Here is a 15,446-nt window from a genome sequence, read left to right as displayed (position 1 = left end):
TGTGGGGTTGATATTCCTTTTCACTGCATCTGCAAAAAACTGAAGATAAGTCAGGTGACTCTGGATCTCTCGGGGGCACTGGGTCTTCTAAGTGGACAGAGGCTCAGTACTGGCAGACAAATGATCCAGGAAGGGATGTTCGCTGTTAAAAATGCCCACGTCGTAGAAATAATTCAGTCACTGAAACTTTGCTGCACTTTCCCCCTCTGTGTGAATCTCAAGAGCAAGCTTGTACTCTATGTTTCCCATAGGATGAAGATTAGAACTAAAATTATTGAAGCCAGTCATTAATAGTTCTGAATTTGCTCTTTAGATCTTTCCCCAAAGAAAAGATTTGAACATAACTCATTTTATAAAGATGTGTTCAGTACTAAAGATGATAAAGATTATTGGGGTAGACTTTCTATTGGGCATTTTCAATTAGGTGTCATAATTTTGCCAAAACTCTAAGGAATGATTGCCTAGTTGTTATGGTAGTTTAGGAGAACATCTAGGCCATCTGTAAGGATTGATCGCTCACTGTGCTATATGACAGTAACTGCATGATATGTTCTATTTCCAGAATTCAGTTTTATTCGAGACAATGGGACTGCATCATAGATGCTGCATGTACCACTCAGGTAAAACCTTAGAGCACATTTAACACCACTGAATAGTAAACAAATATCTCAGCATGCTGCTGATGAATCCTTATCTCTTTACACTCAGAAGAGATAAAGAAATAAAAAATCAGCAATATCACTGCAACTTTTGAACAGGACGGAATGCAAAAGGAATACGCTGTTAACTTGGAGCAACACCTCAAATTCCATTCAGGATGTCATGAACATTGATTTTACAACTTCAGGTAATTTTTTTCCCATCTCTCTTCTTCATTTCCCCAGTGATCTCTTACTTCTCCTCACCTTCCTATCTCCTCCCCTGGTGCCCCTCCTCCTTCCCTTTCTTCCATGATCCACTCTCCCCCACCATCAGATTCCTTCTTCCCCAGCCCTATACCTTTTCCACTTATCACCACCCAGCTTCTTACTTAACCGCCCCATCCCACTCACTTGGCTTCATCTACCACCTTAGAGCTTGTCCTCCTCCTCCTATTCCACCCCCCCTTCTTATTCTGGCTTCTTCCTCCTTTATGTTCAGTCCTGACCGGTCTCAGACCAAAATATCGACTGCTTATTCATTTCCATCGATGCTGCCTGACCTGCTGAGTTCCTCCAGCATTTTTGTGTGTTGGTCTAACTTCTGTAGTTGGATAAGGTGTGTACTTAACCTGTACACAATGTCCTAGAATTTAAACTACACATTTTTCCTTTAATTTTATAATAATGAATTAATAGTAGTTCTACTGGTTACACCATGTGTCTCTAAGCATATTCAAAATTCTGTATATTTATATATCAAGCATGAATCTGCTCATTTATCAAAATCAGCCTTATCCTGCCCCTCTACTTGCAGCCAATACGCATAAGATATGGCTGTCACAGTCAAGTTTTTAGTGCAGATTCCCAGAGGATGTTGACATTCTCAAATGTTGAGATTTGATAATACTTTCATAAGACGCAATCAAATTAGCTAAACAAGTGTCCAAAACCATTGTAGCTAAATACCCGTGTGAGTCCCAGGGAAAGCGGGGAGTTTGTTCTTTTAAGTCAGATTTTTTAAAAATAAGTGATTAACTTCGATAAATCCTTAGATTCAGATTTATTTATCACATAAGAACCATACAGTGAAACGTGCCATTTGCACCAAAAACCAACACACCTAAGGATGTGCTGGGAGAGCCCATAAGTATTGCTACACATTCCAGCACCAACGTTGCTCAGCAGAAGATAGATAGATAGATACCTCATTGATCCCAAAGAAAATTACAGTGTCACAGTAGTATTACAAGTGCACAGATATAGAAATATACAAATATTAGAAGAGATGTATGAAAGAATAAAAAAAGTTACCTCAAACAGTCTAACAGGAGGGAGTCATCACTTCCTCAGTTATAGTTTGATCCATTATAGAGTCTAATGGTCAAGTGTAAGAATAACCTCATATAGCGCACTTTGGAGTAGTGCAGTTGTCTCAGTCTATTACTAGAAAGATCCCAGGAATGATTTTATGGTCTTATGGTCTTACTACTAAAAGTGCTCCTCTGTTCAGCCAAGGTGGCTTTCAGAGGGTGAGAAACATTGTCCAGAATTGCCAGGGTTTTCCATAGGGTCCTTTGATCTACCACAGTCTCCAGTGTGTCCAGTTTGACTCTAAGAACAGAGCCCGCCTCTCTAATCAGTTTACTGAGCCTGTTGGTATCACCCATGTTGATGCCACTGCCCCAGCACACCACCACATAGAAGATTGTACTGGCAACAAAAGACTGGTAGAACATGTGAACAACACATGTAGCAGCAACAACAATAACAAATCAAGATAACCACAGCAAAACGGGCCCCTCTCCTACCCTCCCACCCACCCACTCACACAAAGTTATGTTTCATTATTCAGAAATGAGAACTTAATTGATATTAGAAGACAATATATTAAATGTATATCTTGAGCGTTTAAATCCAACCTTCATTCTTATATCAGTTTACATTTGTATAGTAACATTAGCGTAAAAAAAAACCTAGAGAACTTTGCAGCAATATATTTGCCAAAAGCATGTAGAATGGTTGTCCGAAGACTTAGTTTTAAATGGGATAGGAAGGTGTTGGGGAAGTGAAGAGGTAGAATTTAAGTGCTTGGGATTTAGCAAAGCTGAAAACACAGCCATCTGTGGTGGGGTGAAGGATGCGCTGACCTAGAGTCAGAAAAGGAGAGACCACTGTAACGAGGCGGAGCATTGTAAGCTTAATGTATTTTGATTGTAAGAACTTGTTATCACAATTCTTCCAGTTGCTCAAGAAAATGGCGTCATTGATGTGAATGAAACTTCATCAGTAATAGTTTTGAAAGGGAAGCAAAGGCTCTATCTAATTCTGTCATGTGACAAAGTCTTAAAGGAGTAGTTTGAGGTATTCCAGAGATTAAAATGGCAGTTTGCCTTGTGGCAGCAGCTGAACAGCACTGATAAATCAGGGGGCCCTTAGTCCCTGGATCAACACTGTTCATAAAATTGAGCCCTTAAAGCAAATGATTGCAACTTTGGCATTCATGTTAAATATAGGAAAAACTATTTTCCTAACAAAGAACTGAAATATTGTTAAAACTAAAGAAACCTTGACATCAAATGTTCAGCATGTTGATTTTTTTTAATGTCCTCTTCTTTATTTTACAGACTTTTTAAGTATTGAAATCAGGACAATAACTAAAAAAAATGAAGATTTTTATAGATTTATGGGAATGCATCATTTAATAATGGAATTCCACATTTGAGGTATACAATTCAACACTGCAATTTTATCATGATTTTTATTAATATTGCAGTTTGGTGGTAATGAAATTGATCTTTGATGATTGTGTGAAATGGGTGCTAAAATTTCAGTACCTTGTTTCAGAGCCAACCCATGATCTCATGGAAAAAAGATGATCAGTTGTGCTGTAAACGGAGTACTGACTCATAAAATGTTCATTTCCCACTGCCACCAAAAATCAGCTTCACCCCCTTGTGTTGTAAAACAAAAATGCTCAAAATTACACGTTCTATAAAGTAGAGCACTGAATTCTGGAAGCATGCATGCATATAAACCCTTGTGAGGTATGACCTGCATTAATAGTTAGTCTGCCTGTCCGGAGATCTAGTGAGACCAGCTGAGTACTTGTATTGTAATAGAAGATATACTCCATGCACCCCCATGGACTATGTCTAGTATTACAAGTGCAAGTACTCAGCCGGTCTACCCAGATCTCTGTATCCACAATTGTTCAACCATGATAAGGTTTCTATCCAAGGTTTGTTCTTATCTTGATAAAGTTTTTTGAGAATTCAGTCAGACTTTTCCGCAAGCTAACTCTGTAAATTGAACTCACTTTAATGTTCATCACCAAGGGAAGAAAAATTATGAGAAATAATAAATGAAGTGAAAAAATTCTCCAGTGAGTAAAGGAAAAGAGAACAAAGATACAAAGATGAAGAGAGTAAGAAGAAGTGAAAACAAAAGCATGAAGAAATATATCATCCTTCTTAACCTTAGAATACCCCCAAAGTGCTTCACTACCTTTGAATAATAGTCATTGTTGTAATGTGTGCAATGGGGAAGACAACATCTGCACAGCAAATCTTCATAAGCAGCAATGTAATAATAACTCTGTAATCTCCTTTTTATTATGTCGATTATTGGATAAAATTGACCTTCCCTAACTTTGAACAAAATAACGTCAGAGATTTTATTTTGTCCTCCTCCTTGACTTGACAAACTTTGGCTTATCATCGCACCTGAGAGATGATACCTCTGTGGGGAGTGTATTGGAATGCCAGTGATAAGAAAGAGCAGCATAATGGGAAGGAAAATGAGATAAGGTATGGAAAAGGAGGATGAAAGAGTGAACAGAATGAGGGAAAAAAAACATAGAACGGGGAAAGTCATGTTTCATACCTTAGCTCTTTAAATGGTTCGGCCCGGATTTGTGGTGTTTCTAGAGAACTCTCAAACACAGCCCCTTCAGCACCTAGAGTGAAATATCAATTGATGTTAATGAAGAAATATTATGATTCAGACTTCCCCAATTCTAAACCAGTCTCAATAAACTTTAACAATATTACACATATCAACACGTGGGTATAAACACACCATATAGAATTCCTACTCCCACCAAGTGGACTGCAGACAGCAGTAAGCGTATCTAAGCCTGCTGTTAAAATGTAAACCTGCTGGGTTTTGCACTGCTGCTTGCAGACTTCACTGGAAAAAATACATTTCACTGCATTATGTTGATGCACCAAAGCATCGTTTCACAATATGGAGGGCTCCAGGATTGATCTATAACTATAAGTTAGAGATGGATCATGTTTCATCAAGAATAACCACCAAAAAAGATCACAACATCTTCAGGGACCCGGAAGTAATGGAGAGTATCACAAAAGATCTCAAATTTAACTGAGAAGAAAGTAAAGAGCAGATCTTTTTCCTTCAAATCACACAAGAAAAAACAGCCCATCAACTCCCCGCAACAACCTATTACCCAGCTCAAGGTACAAGCAAGAGATGAAATCTGAGGAACAGTCACAAAATACAAAGCTGCTTCTTTATAAATGGTGATACTGTTTTGCTATTGGTGGACAATGATCTGCTTCTTATTTCTTTCACTTTCAAATTCTGTGGAACTTGTAAATGAAAACCCGATTGCTTTCTAGGATTTGTTTCTACAGACAGTAGCCTTACACTAGTACCCTGCCTCATTGATCATTACCCGCTTTTGTTGTAACTGTACGCAGATTATTTAACCACAAGGTGGCCTCCCAGACATGCGTAATCCAGTCTCCACCTGAAACTCATGTGGATATTTCAATATTCAAGATTCAAGATTGCTTTGTTTCATTTCCAATGCACAAGTATAAAGGGGAACGAAATAATAGGTACTCCAGATCTGATAGAGCACAAGAAAAAGCGTGGGCGCATGCGCGCACACGCACACACACAATAAGTTAAGGAACTTAATAGAAAAAAACACAATAAATATAAAATGTGTAAGATAGCTTTATACATAAAGTGAAGCTAGGTAGGAGTGTCTTTACATAAGTCACTCTGACAGGAAATTATAAAGTAGTAGTGGTGGGGAGTATGGTATGTGAAGGTGTTGATCAGCCTTACTGCTGTGGGGCAAGTAACCATTTTTGAGTCTGATGTTCCTGCAGTCAGGAATTCCACAGCCATCAGGAAGTGAATCCTGAAACCCTAGGGGATCTGGTTTGTAATCCTGAAATAATGAAGGAGATTTAACTTTCTTATATACCCTCTCTGAGATTAGGTAATTCCGAACAGCCTAAGTAAACCCACTGAAGTAATGAGAAAGGCTTCGATGTGACTCCTGTTGTTCTGTCTAATAATCAAGACCTAAGTCCTTTACCAAAGCTATAGGCTTCAAATCAGATAAAGTGAATAATTAAATGTTTATAGGGCAGAAAGAGAATTAGTTCCTGAGAAAATTGGTGTGGTGACTGGAACTCTGAGACACCCAAGCTTGATTTCTGCCAATGTGACATTGCCCAAATAAAAGAAAGTTCAAAGTTCAAAGTAAATTTATTCCACTCTGTAGTGAAAACTGAGAGGAAACTACTGGCATGATGAAGGAAGGCCTGAACACTGCCAAGGAGATGGAGGACCTTCATGTTACCACATACAACCAAGAGACTGAAGTTGCAGTGACTCTAACCTATTATTCCCAAATCAGACCTTTAAGAAAAAGAATGGAGTTATATTATATATAACTGAAAACAATAAAGCTCTATTGTTCATCTTTTTAAATAAATCAGCTGAGTATCTGGTATAAAGAATTACATCTATGCGTAAACCTTACATAACTCAAGGAAGTCATAAAGCCATTTTGAAGTGTAATCACTGTTGGTAGCTAAATTGTACATGATTATGTTCAGTGAGAGACAAAATACTGGGTCAGGTGCTGGGAAGAACTGACTTGTTCACCTCTTAAATAGTTCAATGTAAAATTTTACATCACCCTGAGAGGATAGCATCCAAAAGGACCATAACATTGTTGTGATTTGTAGGCTTGAGTGCCTCAGTAACTCAGAGAGCTATGCTGCCTGGAGTCAGGGCTTTATGCTTTGGCTCTCAGAAGGGTCACCCATGCCAAACAGGTCAAAGGATAGAGGCTAGACTAAGAGTGGTCCTCTGTTTCTTCTGGTTTGGGGGTTCAAATCAGGTCTAACAACCCTGACTGGTCAGACAAAACTGTTACGGAAACAGCAATGAAGAATCTTTCTACATCTGTGTGCAACAGCGTTCCTGAGTCTCCAACTTGGATTTGCATGGCTGATAGTAGAGAAAGCTAAGAGGAGGAAACTGCAGGCATGAGGAAGGAAGCCCAGAACACTGCCAAGGAGATGGAGGACCTTCATTGTTGCCCTAAATGCCAACAGGCATAACAGGCAGTAAGTTGCGAGAGCACATGAGTTTAATGTTTCATCCAAAGGATACAAGCTCTGACATTGCAGCATTCCCTCAGCACTGGTGTGTCTGCCAACTTGTATTCCACTTTATGTACTTGGACTTAATTCATAGCATTCTGACTCAGACATGAAATCTACTCCACCTCCAAAGAAAATAATGTGTCATCTACAATGGGAAAGTAACTAACCACTTCTGAGTTAATGAAACATGTAACCCCTCACAGAAATCACAGCCTATCACTTCATCATTAATTGAGTGACAAAGAGATATTCCATAGGAATATTCTTTGATGTTTGAGGGACCAAATCATTGGCCTGTAGCGAGTTTGCTGAACTAATTCTGAAATTCCACCACACACAAAGCCCAGGATATTGCCTATGATAAAATGCCCTTCCACCTCAATAGTTCCATCACCAAAGGAAATGGAGAGCTAATATACTGTTCAAAACACAATAAGCAAAGAAACAGGAGCAGCACTAGATCAATCAACCCCTTGAGTTTTCTCCACCATCAGTAAGATTTTGGTCAAACAAATAAAGTAGAAGGTTGGAATAAGGGATATTGTGGTGGTGAGGGGTTTATTAGGTAGATGGTGGAATAACTGAGCAGAAGACAAGGAAGGGACATTCAACCCATCCTCCCGCCAGCACACCAGTGACAGGGATTCTCTTGTCTTCACCTACCCTGCCACTAGCCTCCACGTCCAGCACATAATTCTCCATAAATTCCACCATACTCAATGGGATCCCACCAGCAAGCACATCTTTCCTTCCCCACCACTTTCCGCTTTCCAAAGGGTCACGCCCTACGTGACTCCATTGTCCACTTATCACTCCCCACTAATCTCCCTCCTGACACTTGTCCTTGCAATTGGAACAAATGCCACATCTGCCCCTACACCTTCTCCCTCACTTCCTTTCAGGGACCCAAACAGTCCCTCCAGGTGAGGCGGCACTTCACCTGTGAGTTTTTTGGGGTCATCTACTGCATCCAGTGCTCCCAGTGTGGCCTCCCGTATATCTGCGGGACCCATTTCAAGTCAAGTCACTTTTTATTGTCATTTCAACCATAACTGATCTGGTACAGAACATAGTAAAAACGAGACAACATTTTCCAGGACCATGGTGCTACATGAAACAATACAAAAACTACACTGCACTACTTAAGAAAAAACACAAGAACTACACTAGACTACAGACCTATCCAGGACCGCATAAAGTGCACAAAACAGTGCAGGCACTACAATAAATAATAATAAATAATAAACAAGACAGTAGGCACAGTAGAGGGTTGGTGTTAAGCCAGGCTATAGGTATTGAGGAGTCTGATAGCTTGGGGGAAGAAACTGTTACATAGTCCGGTCGTGAAAGCCCGAATGCTTCGGTGCCTTTCTCCAGATGGCAGGAGGGAGAAGAGTTTATATGAGGGGTGCGTGGGGTCCTTCATAATGCTGTTTGCTTTACAGATGCAGTGTGTGGTATAAATGTCTGTGATGGCGGGAGGAGAGACCCCGATGATCTTCTCAGCTGACCTCACTATCCGCTGCAGGGTCTTACGATCTGAGATGGTGCAATTTCTGAACCAGGCCGTGATGCAGCTGCTCAGGATGCTCTCAATACAACCTCTGTAGAATGTGGTGAGGATGGGGGGTGGGAGATGGACTTTTCTCAGCATTCGCAGAAAGTAGAGACGCTGCTGGGCTTTCTTTGCTATGGAGCTGGTGTTGAGGGACCAGGTGAGATTCTCTGCCAGGTGAACACCAAGAAATTTGGTGCTCTTAACGATCTCTACGGAGGAGTCGTCGATGTTCAGCGGTGAGTGGTTGCTCTGTGCCCTCCTGAAGTCAACAACTATCTCTTTTGTTTTGTTCACATTCAGAGACAGGTTGTTGGTTCTGCACCAGTCTGTTAGCCGCTGCACCTCCTCTGTGTATGCTGACTCATCATTCTTGCTGATGAAACCCACCACAGTCATGTCATCGGCGAACCTGATGATGTGGTTCGAGCTGTGTGTTGCAGTGAACAGCAGTGGACTGAGCACACAGCCCTGGGGGGCCCCCATGCTCAGTGTGATGGTATTGGAGATGCTGCTTCCAATCCGGACTGACTGAGGTCTCTCAGTCAGGAAGTCGAGGATCCAGTTGCAGAGGGAGGTGTTCAGGCCCAGTAGGCTCAGCTTTCCAAACAGTTTCTGTGGAATGATTGTGTTGAATGCTGAACTGAAGTCTATGAAAAGCATTCGAATGTACGTGCCTTTTTTGTCCAGGTGGGTTAAAGCCAGGTGGAGGGTGATGAAAATGGCATAGTCTGTTGAACAGTTGGGACGGTACGCGAACTGCAGGGGGTCCAGTGAGGGGGGCAGCAGGGACTTGATGTGTCTTATGACGAGCCTCTTGAAACACTTCATGATGATGGATGTGAGTGCAATGGGATGGTAGTCGTTGAGGCAGGATACTGAAGACTTCTTTGGCATGGGGACGATCGTGGTGGCCTTGAAGCACGTAGGAACCACGGCGCTGCTCAGGGAGATGTTGAAGATGTCAGTGAGAATATCTGCTAGCTGGTCTGCACATCCTCTAAGCACTCTGCCAGGAATATTGTATGGTCCAGCAGCCTTCCGTGGGTTGACCCTGTGCAGGGTTCTCTTCATAGCACCTGGTCATTTGGAGGAGGGGTGGTCTTGCTCACCCCCACGTCATTATCCGCCTCAAACCGAGTGTAGAAGTTGTTCAGCGCATCTGGGAGGGAGCACATCACCCGCACAGTCAGGTGATGTTGTCATCTAGTTGGTGATTTCAATTCTACTTCCCATTCCCATTCTGACTTGTCAGTCCATGGCCTTCTCTAGAGCCACGATGAGGCCACACTCAGGTGGGAGGAGCGACACTTTATATTCCATCTGGATAGCCTCCAACCTGATGGCATGAACACCGATTTCTCGAACTTCCAGTAATTGTCCCCCACCCCTCTTTCACCATTTCCCACTCCTGTTCCCTTCTATCACCTTTTCTCCTTATCTGCCCATCATCACCCTCTGGTGCTCCTCATCCTTCCCTTTCTTCCATGGTTTTCTATCCTCTCCTATCGGATTCCCCCTTCTCCAGCCCTTTTATCTCTTTCAACAATCAGCTTCCCAGCTCATTACTTCAAACTCTCCCCCTCTCCCGGTTTCATCTATCACCTACCACCGTGGACATCTTCCTCCTCTCCCCCACCTTCTTACACTGACTTCTCCTCTTTCATTCCAGTCCTGATGAAGGGTCTCAGCCCAAACATCGACTTTTTACTCTTTTTCATAGATGCTGCCTGGGCTGTTAAGTTCCTCCAGCATTTTGCATGAGGTGCTCTGGATTTCCAGCAACTGTAGATTTTCTCATGTTTGTGGAAGGACATGGGATGATGGGAGGATGGAGCGGGAGACGCTCATCAGCATTGATGAGAAGTTAAAGAATGCACTCACTTGGATATAGATGGTACTCTGCCCTCTCCAGTGGTGGTCTAAATGTAACAGTTCTTTAGCTAAAACCAATGAATGTCATCAATCGGCTACCAAAACTCAGCATAAAACTTTACATGCATAACAATTTAGTTCACTGTATGTTTCAGTGCTTGATGTGCATGTGACCTATCTTCTTCTTCAACATGCAACATTTCTGCCATTACTTTGCTTATCTACCTTAGTCTAATGCTGACACATGCCATAACTTCCTAGAGTTTCCATGATCCTTGTGGGCTCAATAAAATATTCAACAATTGATATTGTATCAAAGGAGCACTGAATGTTCATTGTTGTCAATGCACATTTCCACTAAGCTTCTGTACACTAGTACATCATCTGAATGGAAGTGCCTGAAGATCTTTGGTTGGCAATCTTTATTTACTCTGGCTGGAAAATGTCCCTCCAAGCCTAAAAGTCTGGCCACCTTGAGGATGATTTAATTTTGGGGTTAAATAAATTGGGTGAGTTATAACAGCCTGTTCTTGCTTTGAGGTTCTCCTTTCCAATTCTAATTGCATCTCACCTTTCCAAAGATGTATGCTGCCACATAACAACAAATTTCACAACATATGTCAGTGATGGTTCCTGAGGTTGTCATGGTGGGATGGTAGTGGGGATAAACTCCCACTACCTATAAAGTGCTCCAAAATGGTGTGCACCTCCAACAGCCTCTGACACCCAAGTCCAATTCTTGGCCTTCACGTGTGGCTTAGCTACTGGGCCTGGTGAAACTGTTTCTACTGACAAGAGAAGGGCCAAAGGTGGACCACTGGCACCTCTAAACCAGTTGCTTCAGGCGGGTGGGGCTCGTCAGTCTGCCTAGGAAAAGAAAACTCTGATTTTAAACCTCCACTGCCTTGCGGCCATACCCACCCATGGGAAAGGCTTCAGGAGTAAGCCCCATGGAAGAAATCTGGAGCCAGGGTCCCTAAGGCAGTTTGATTTTGTTTACAACTTGGCAACCTCTGCGACAACACTGGCGTCAAGCTGTATCGGCGCTTGCACTTTCCTTGGACCACATCAGTGATGTGGAGAGTGGGAACCCGCTGCATGGGCAACAGCCAGTTCTTCAAATCTTCCTGCCCAGGCTTGCGCCCTGGAGAGGACGCAGTCCACCAGAGGCGCAAACCTATGATCCCCTGGGATCGACAGCTTGCCTATTACAGGTACTACTACTGTGCCAGTGATATTGAACCTGATCCTGATCCTGAATCTGGAGACGGAACTATTACATGTTTCAAATCATGCCTTCAGGTACACTGAAGGTAAATACTCATAATCTCCATTATGGGCACTCAGACAGCTGTCCCACCACTGGGGAGAGAAAGGATAGAATCGTAAAACACAGAAGCAGGCCCTTCTGCCCATTGTCCATGCTAATAATTAAGCACCTATAATTTTTAGTGACAGAAGATTGTTCACTGAACCCCATGCCAGAAGTTTGAAACTGTCAAGCTACATACTGAGGAAAAGAGTCTGAGTTGGTGATTCAGTGGAAAGTGGATGAGCACAGCAATTGTAAAATTCCTATCTGTCAGAACATAGTGTGGAGAATTGGATGTCTCTTCTGTAGAGTCTGAAAGGAAAATTGTTTAGCTTGAGCAGATTCCCACATGTTATCACTGCAGATTTGGTACCATTAACTATGATAGAATGTTCTTTTCAAAATCCATATCTATGACACATACAAAAGTTTGGGCACCCCGGTCAAAATTTCTGTTACTGTGAATAGCTAAGCGAGTAAAAGGTGACCTGATTTTCAAAAGGCATAAAGTTAAAGATGACACATTTCTTTAATATTTTAAGCAAGATTACTTTTTAATTTCCATCCTTTACGGTTTCAAAATAACAAAATAGGAAAAGGGCCCGAAGCAAAAGTTTGGGCACCCTTCATGGTCAGTACTTAGTAACACCCCCTTTGGCAAGTATCACAGCGTAGGTGTTTAGCAAAGCGGTCTCCCAGTCTGCGTCGGGTCTCACCAATATATCGAGGGCCGCACCAGGAGCACAGGACGCAGTATATCACACCAGCCGACTCACAGCTAAAGTGTCGCCTCACCTGGAAGGAACGTCTGGGGCCCTGAATGGTGGTAAGGGAGGAAGTGTAAGGGCAGGTGTAGCACTTGTTCCGCTTACAAGGATAAGTGCCGGGAGGGAGATTGGTGGGAAGGGATGGGGGGGGGGAACGAATGGATAAGGGAGTTGCATAGGGAGCAATCCCTGTGGAAAGCAGAAAGAGGTGGGGAGGGAAAGATGTGCTTGGTTATGGGATCCCATTGGAGGTGACGGAAGTTATGGAGAATTATATGGTGGACCCGGAGGCTGGTGGAGTGGTAGGTGAGGACAAGGGGAACCCTAAGTTTTCTTGGTCTTCCAGACCTCAACTTTACCTCCACCGTTCCCGATAACTCCCATTTTGCAATTACATTACAAACTGAGGAAACGGCTACCTGAAAACGCTTTGCTATCTTCTTATAGCCTTCTCCTGCTTTGTGGGCATCATTTATTTTAATTTTCGGAGTGCTAAGCAGCTGCTTAGAGGAGCCCATGGCTGCTGATTTTTGGGACAAGGTTTGAGGAGTCAAGGTATTTATAAAGCTTTGAGATTTGCATCATCTGGCCTTTCCTAACGATGACTGTGAACAAGCCATAGCCCTGACAAGCTAATTAAGGTCTGAGACCTTGGTAAAAGTTATCTGAGAGCTCAAATCTCTTGGGGTGCCCAAACTTTTGCATGGTGCTCCTTTCCTTTTTTCCACTCTAAAATTGTACAAAACAAAAATAATACACTAATCTTGCTTAAAATGTTGAAAAGAATGTTTCATCTTTAACTTTATGACTTTTGGAGATCAGTTCATCTTTTACTCGCTTAGCTATTCACAGTAACAGAAATTTTGACCGGGATGCCCAAACTTTTGCATGCCACTGTATATGTATGAAGATAGAGAATGGGTGGGAGTGGGTGTGTTTGATGGCGTTACTGACCTTGCTATATAAATCAGCTTGCTATTGTATACAACAGTATAGACAATCAGCTATGGTATAAAGAAGGGCCAGTGATTTGCTGATACAAACCAATTTATGTCCAGAATTATTTTTTAAATAATTCCACCTTGACAGCGGTAGCAGTTCCAAGGTCGTGTTGCACAAAATTTTCCTACCTATCTATATCCTGCCTAAACATTTTTTTAAACAAGTTACTACATTCAAGGCAATCATCATGTCATACCAGAGGAAAAGGAAAAAAAAAATCCACTTTCTGAATCGCTGCCAGATTATTATAGACTGCCAATGGCAAAAACCCAGGAGCTGCTCCCTTGATTGAATAAAGTGAGCAGCCCAGACAGACTTCCACAATACATCCATTTTAAATATTCATGTTGGTGTAACGAAGGTTCGTGCAGAACTAGCTTCTGAAGGGAAACATAACTAAAAACATTAGTTCTATCCTTGCAAATTTTACATGTTGGAAGCAATCTCATGCTGGAAGAAAAATATTTTTATTGAAGATGTAGAGTCTACAGACATCCCACCTCTGCCGGAAGTTCCGGGAGTCTCCCACATATTAATAGTGGCTCCCTGATGCCCGCAAATTATATACAATATCCCGGAAATCAATTCTTTGAGAGCGAGCAAGAGAGAGAGCGTGAGAGAGCGAGAGAGCGAGCACGAGAGAGAGAGACAGAGACAGAGACAGAGAGGGCGCCATGGGAGAGTGTTCCAAAAAAGAAAATATAAAACATATGCCACCCCAGACTACCCTAAAGTGTACCCCTGCCTAATAGGGGTCAAAAATAATGACAGTGTTGTTTGCTGCACTGTTTGCAACAGTGACTTTTCTATTGCCCATGGTGGGTTAAAATGTAAAGGACATGTTGAGGTGAGTTTAACAGATGTCATTCATTCATTAGCGTAGCTAACGTTATTTAAACTAGCTGGCTAGCTGCTAAGGAGCTACTCTATTGCAGACATACCACCTCTCCCGGAAGTCTCCTGCAAATTGATGGTGCTACCTCCCTGAAATGAGTATTTGCAGGGTGGGATGTCTGAGTCTATATATCAACAACCTCAGAGTCAAGATGAAGACACAAGAAACTGCAAAATTTGGAATCTGGTGCAAAGCACCAATGTTAGAAGAACTTAGCAGTTCAGACAATATCCATGTTTTTGAAACATTGACTGCCCATTTCCCTCTGTAGGTGCTGCCTGACCTGTAAATTCCTCCAGCTTTTTGAGTGTTGTCACCTCAGAATCATCTTCCCAAGTGCAGAGCTACTTGAGTGTGACTTGCAAAATCAGAATCAGAATCAGGTTTATTATCACTGGCAAGTGACGTGAAATTTGTTAACTTAGCAGCAGTAGTTCAATGCAATATATAATATAGAAGAAAAAATATAAATAAGTAAATCAATTACAGTATACGTATATTGAAGAGATTAAAAATTGTGCAAAAAACAGAAATACTGTATATTAAAAAAAATGAGGAGGTGTCCAAGGGTTCAATGTCCATTTAGGAATCTGATGGCAGAGGAGAAGAAGCTGTTCCTGAATTGCTGAGTGGGTGCTTTCAGGCTTCTGTACCTCCTACCTGATGGTAACAATGAGAAAAGGGCATGCCCTGGGTGCTGGAGGTCCTTAATAATGGACGCTGCCTTTCTGAGACATCGCTCCTTGAAGATGTCCTGGGAACTATGTAGGCTAGTACCCAAGATGGAGCTGGTGAGATTTACAATCCTCTGCAGCTTCTTTCAGTCCTGTGTAGTAGCCCCCACCGCACCCTCCCCCATACCTGACAGTGATGCAGACTGTCAAAATGCTCTCCATGGTACATTTATAGAAGCTTTTGAGTGTATTTGTTGACGTGCCAAATCTCTTCAATTCCTAAATAAGTAT

General features: G+C 42.1%; 1 protein-coding gene across 4 annotated transcripts in view; it reads right to left on the bottom strand.

The window, feature by feature from the left end:
* sgcd (sarcoglycan, delta (dystrophin-associated glycoprotein)) overlaps nucleotides 1-15,446 on the bottom strand; it is a 543,710-nt gene that overhangs the window by 47,634 nt on the left and 480,630 nt on the right. For all 4 annotated transcript variants that reach the window (XM_072264010.1, XM_072264009.1, XM_072264011.1 and 1 more), the window contains one exon: nucleotides 4,524-4,596. In XM_072264010.1, coding sequence (XP_072120111.1) covers nucleotides 4,524-4,596 — 73 coding nt within the window. The remainder of the gene's footprint in view (nucleotides 1-4,523; nucleotides 4,597-15,446) is intronic.

This window comes from Mobula birostris, chromosome 7 (assembly GCF_030028105.1).
Source record: "Mobula birostris isolate sMobBir1 chromosome 7, sMobBir1.hap1, whole genome shotgun sequence".
In the NCBI taxonomy this organism is placed as follows: Eukaryota; Metazoa; Chordata; class Chondrichthyes; order Myliobatiformes; family Myliobatidae; genus Mobula; species Mobula birostris.
The sequence above is the reverse complement of the archived record's forward strand: the minus strand, read 5'-3'. Positions and strand labels throughout refer to the sequence as shown.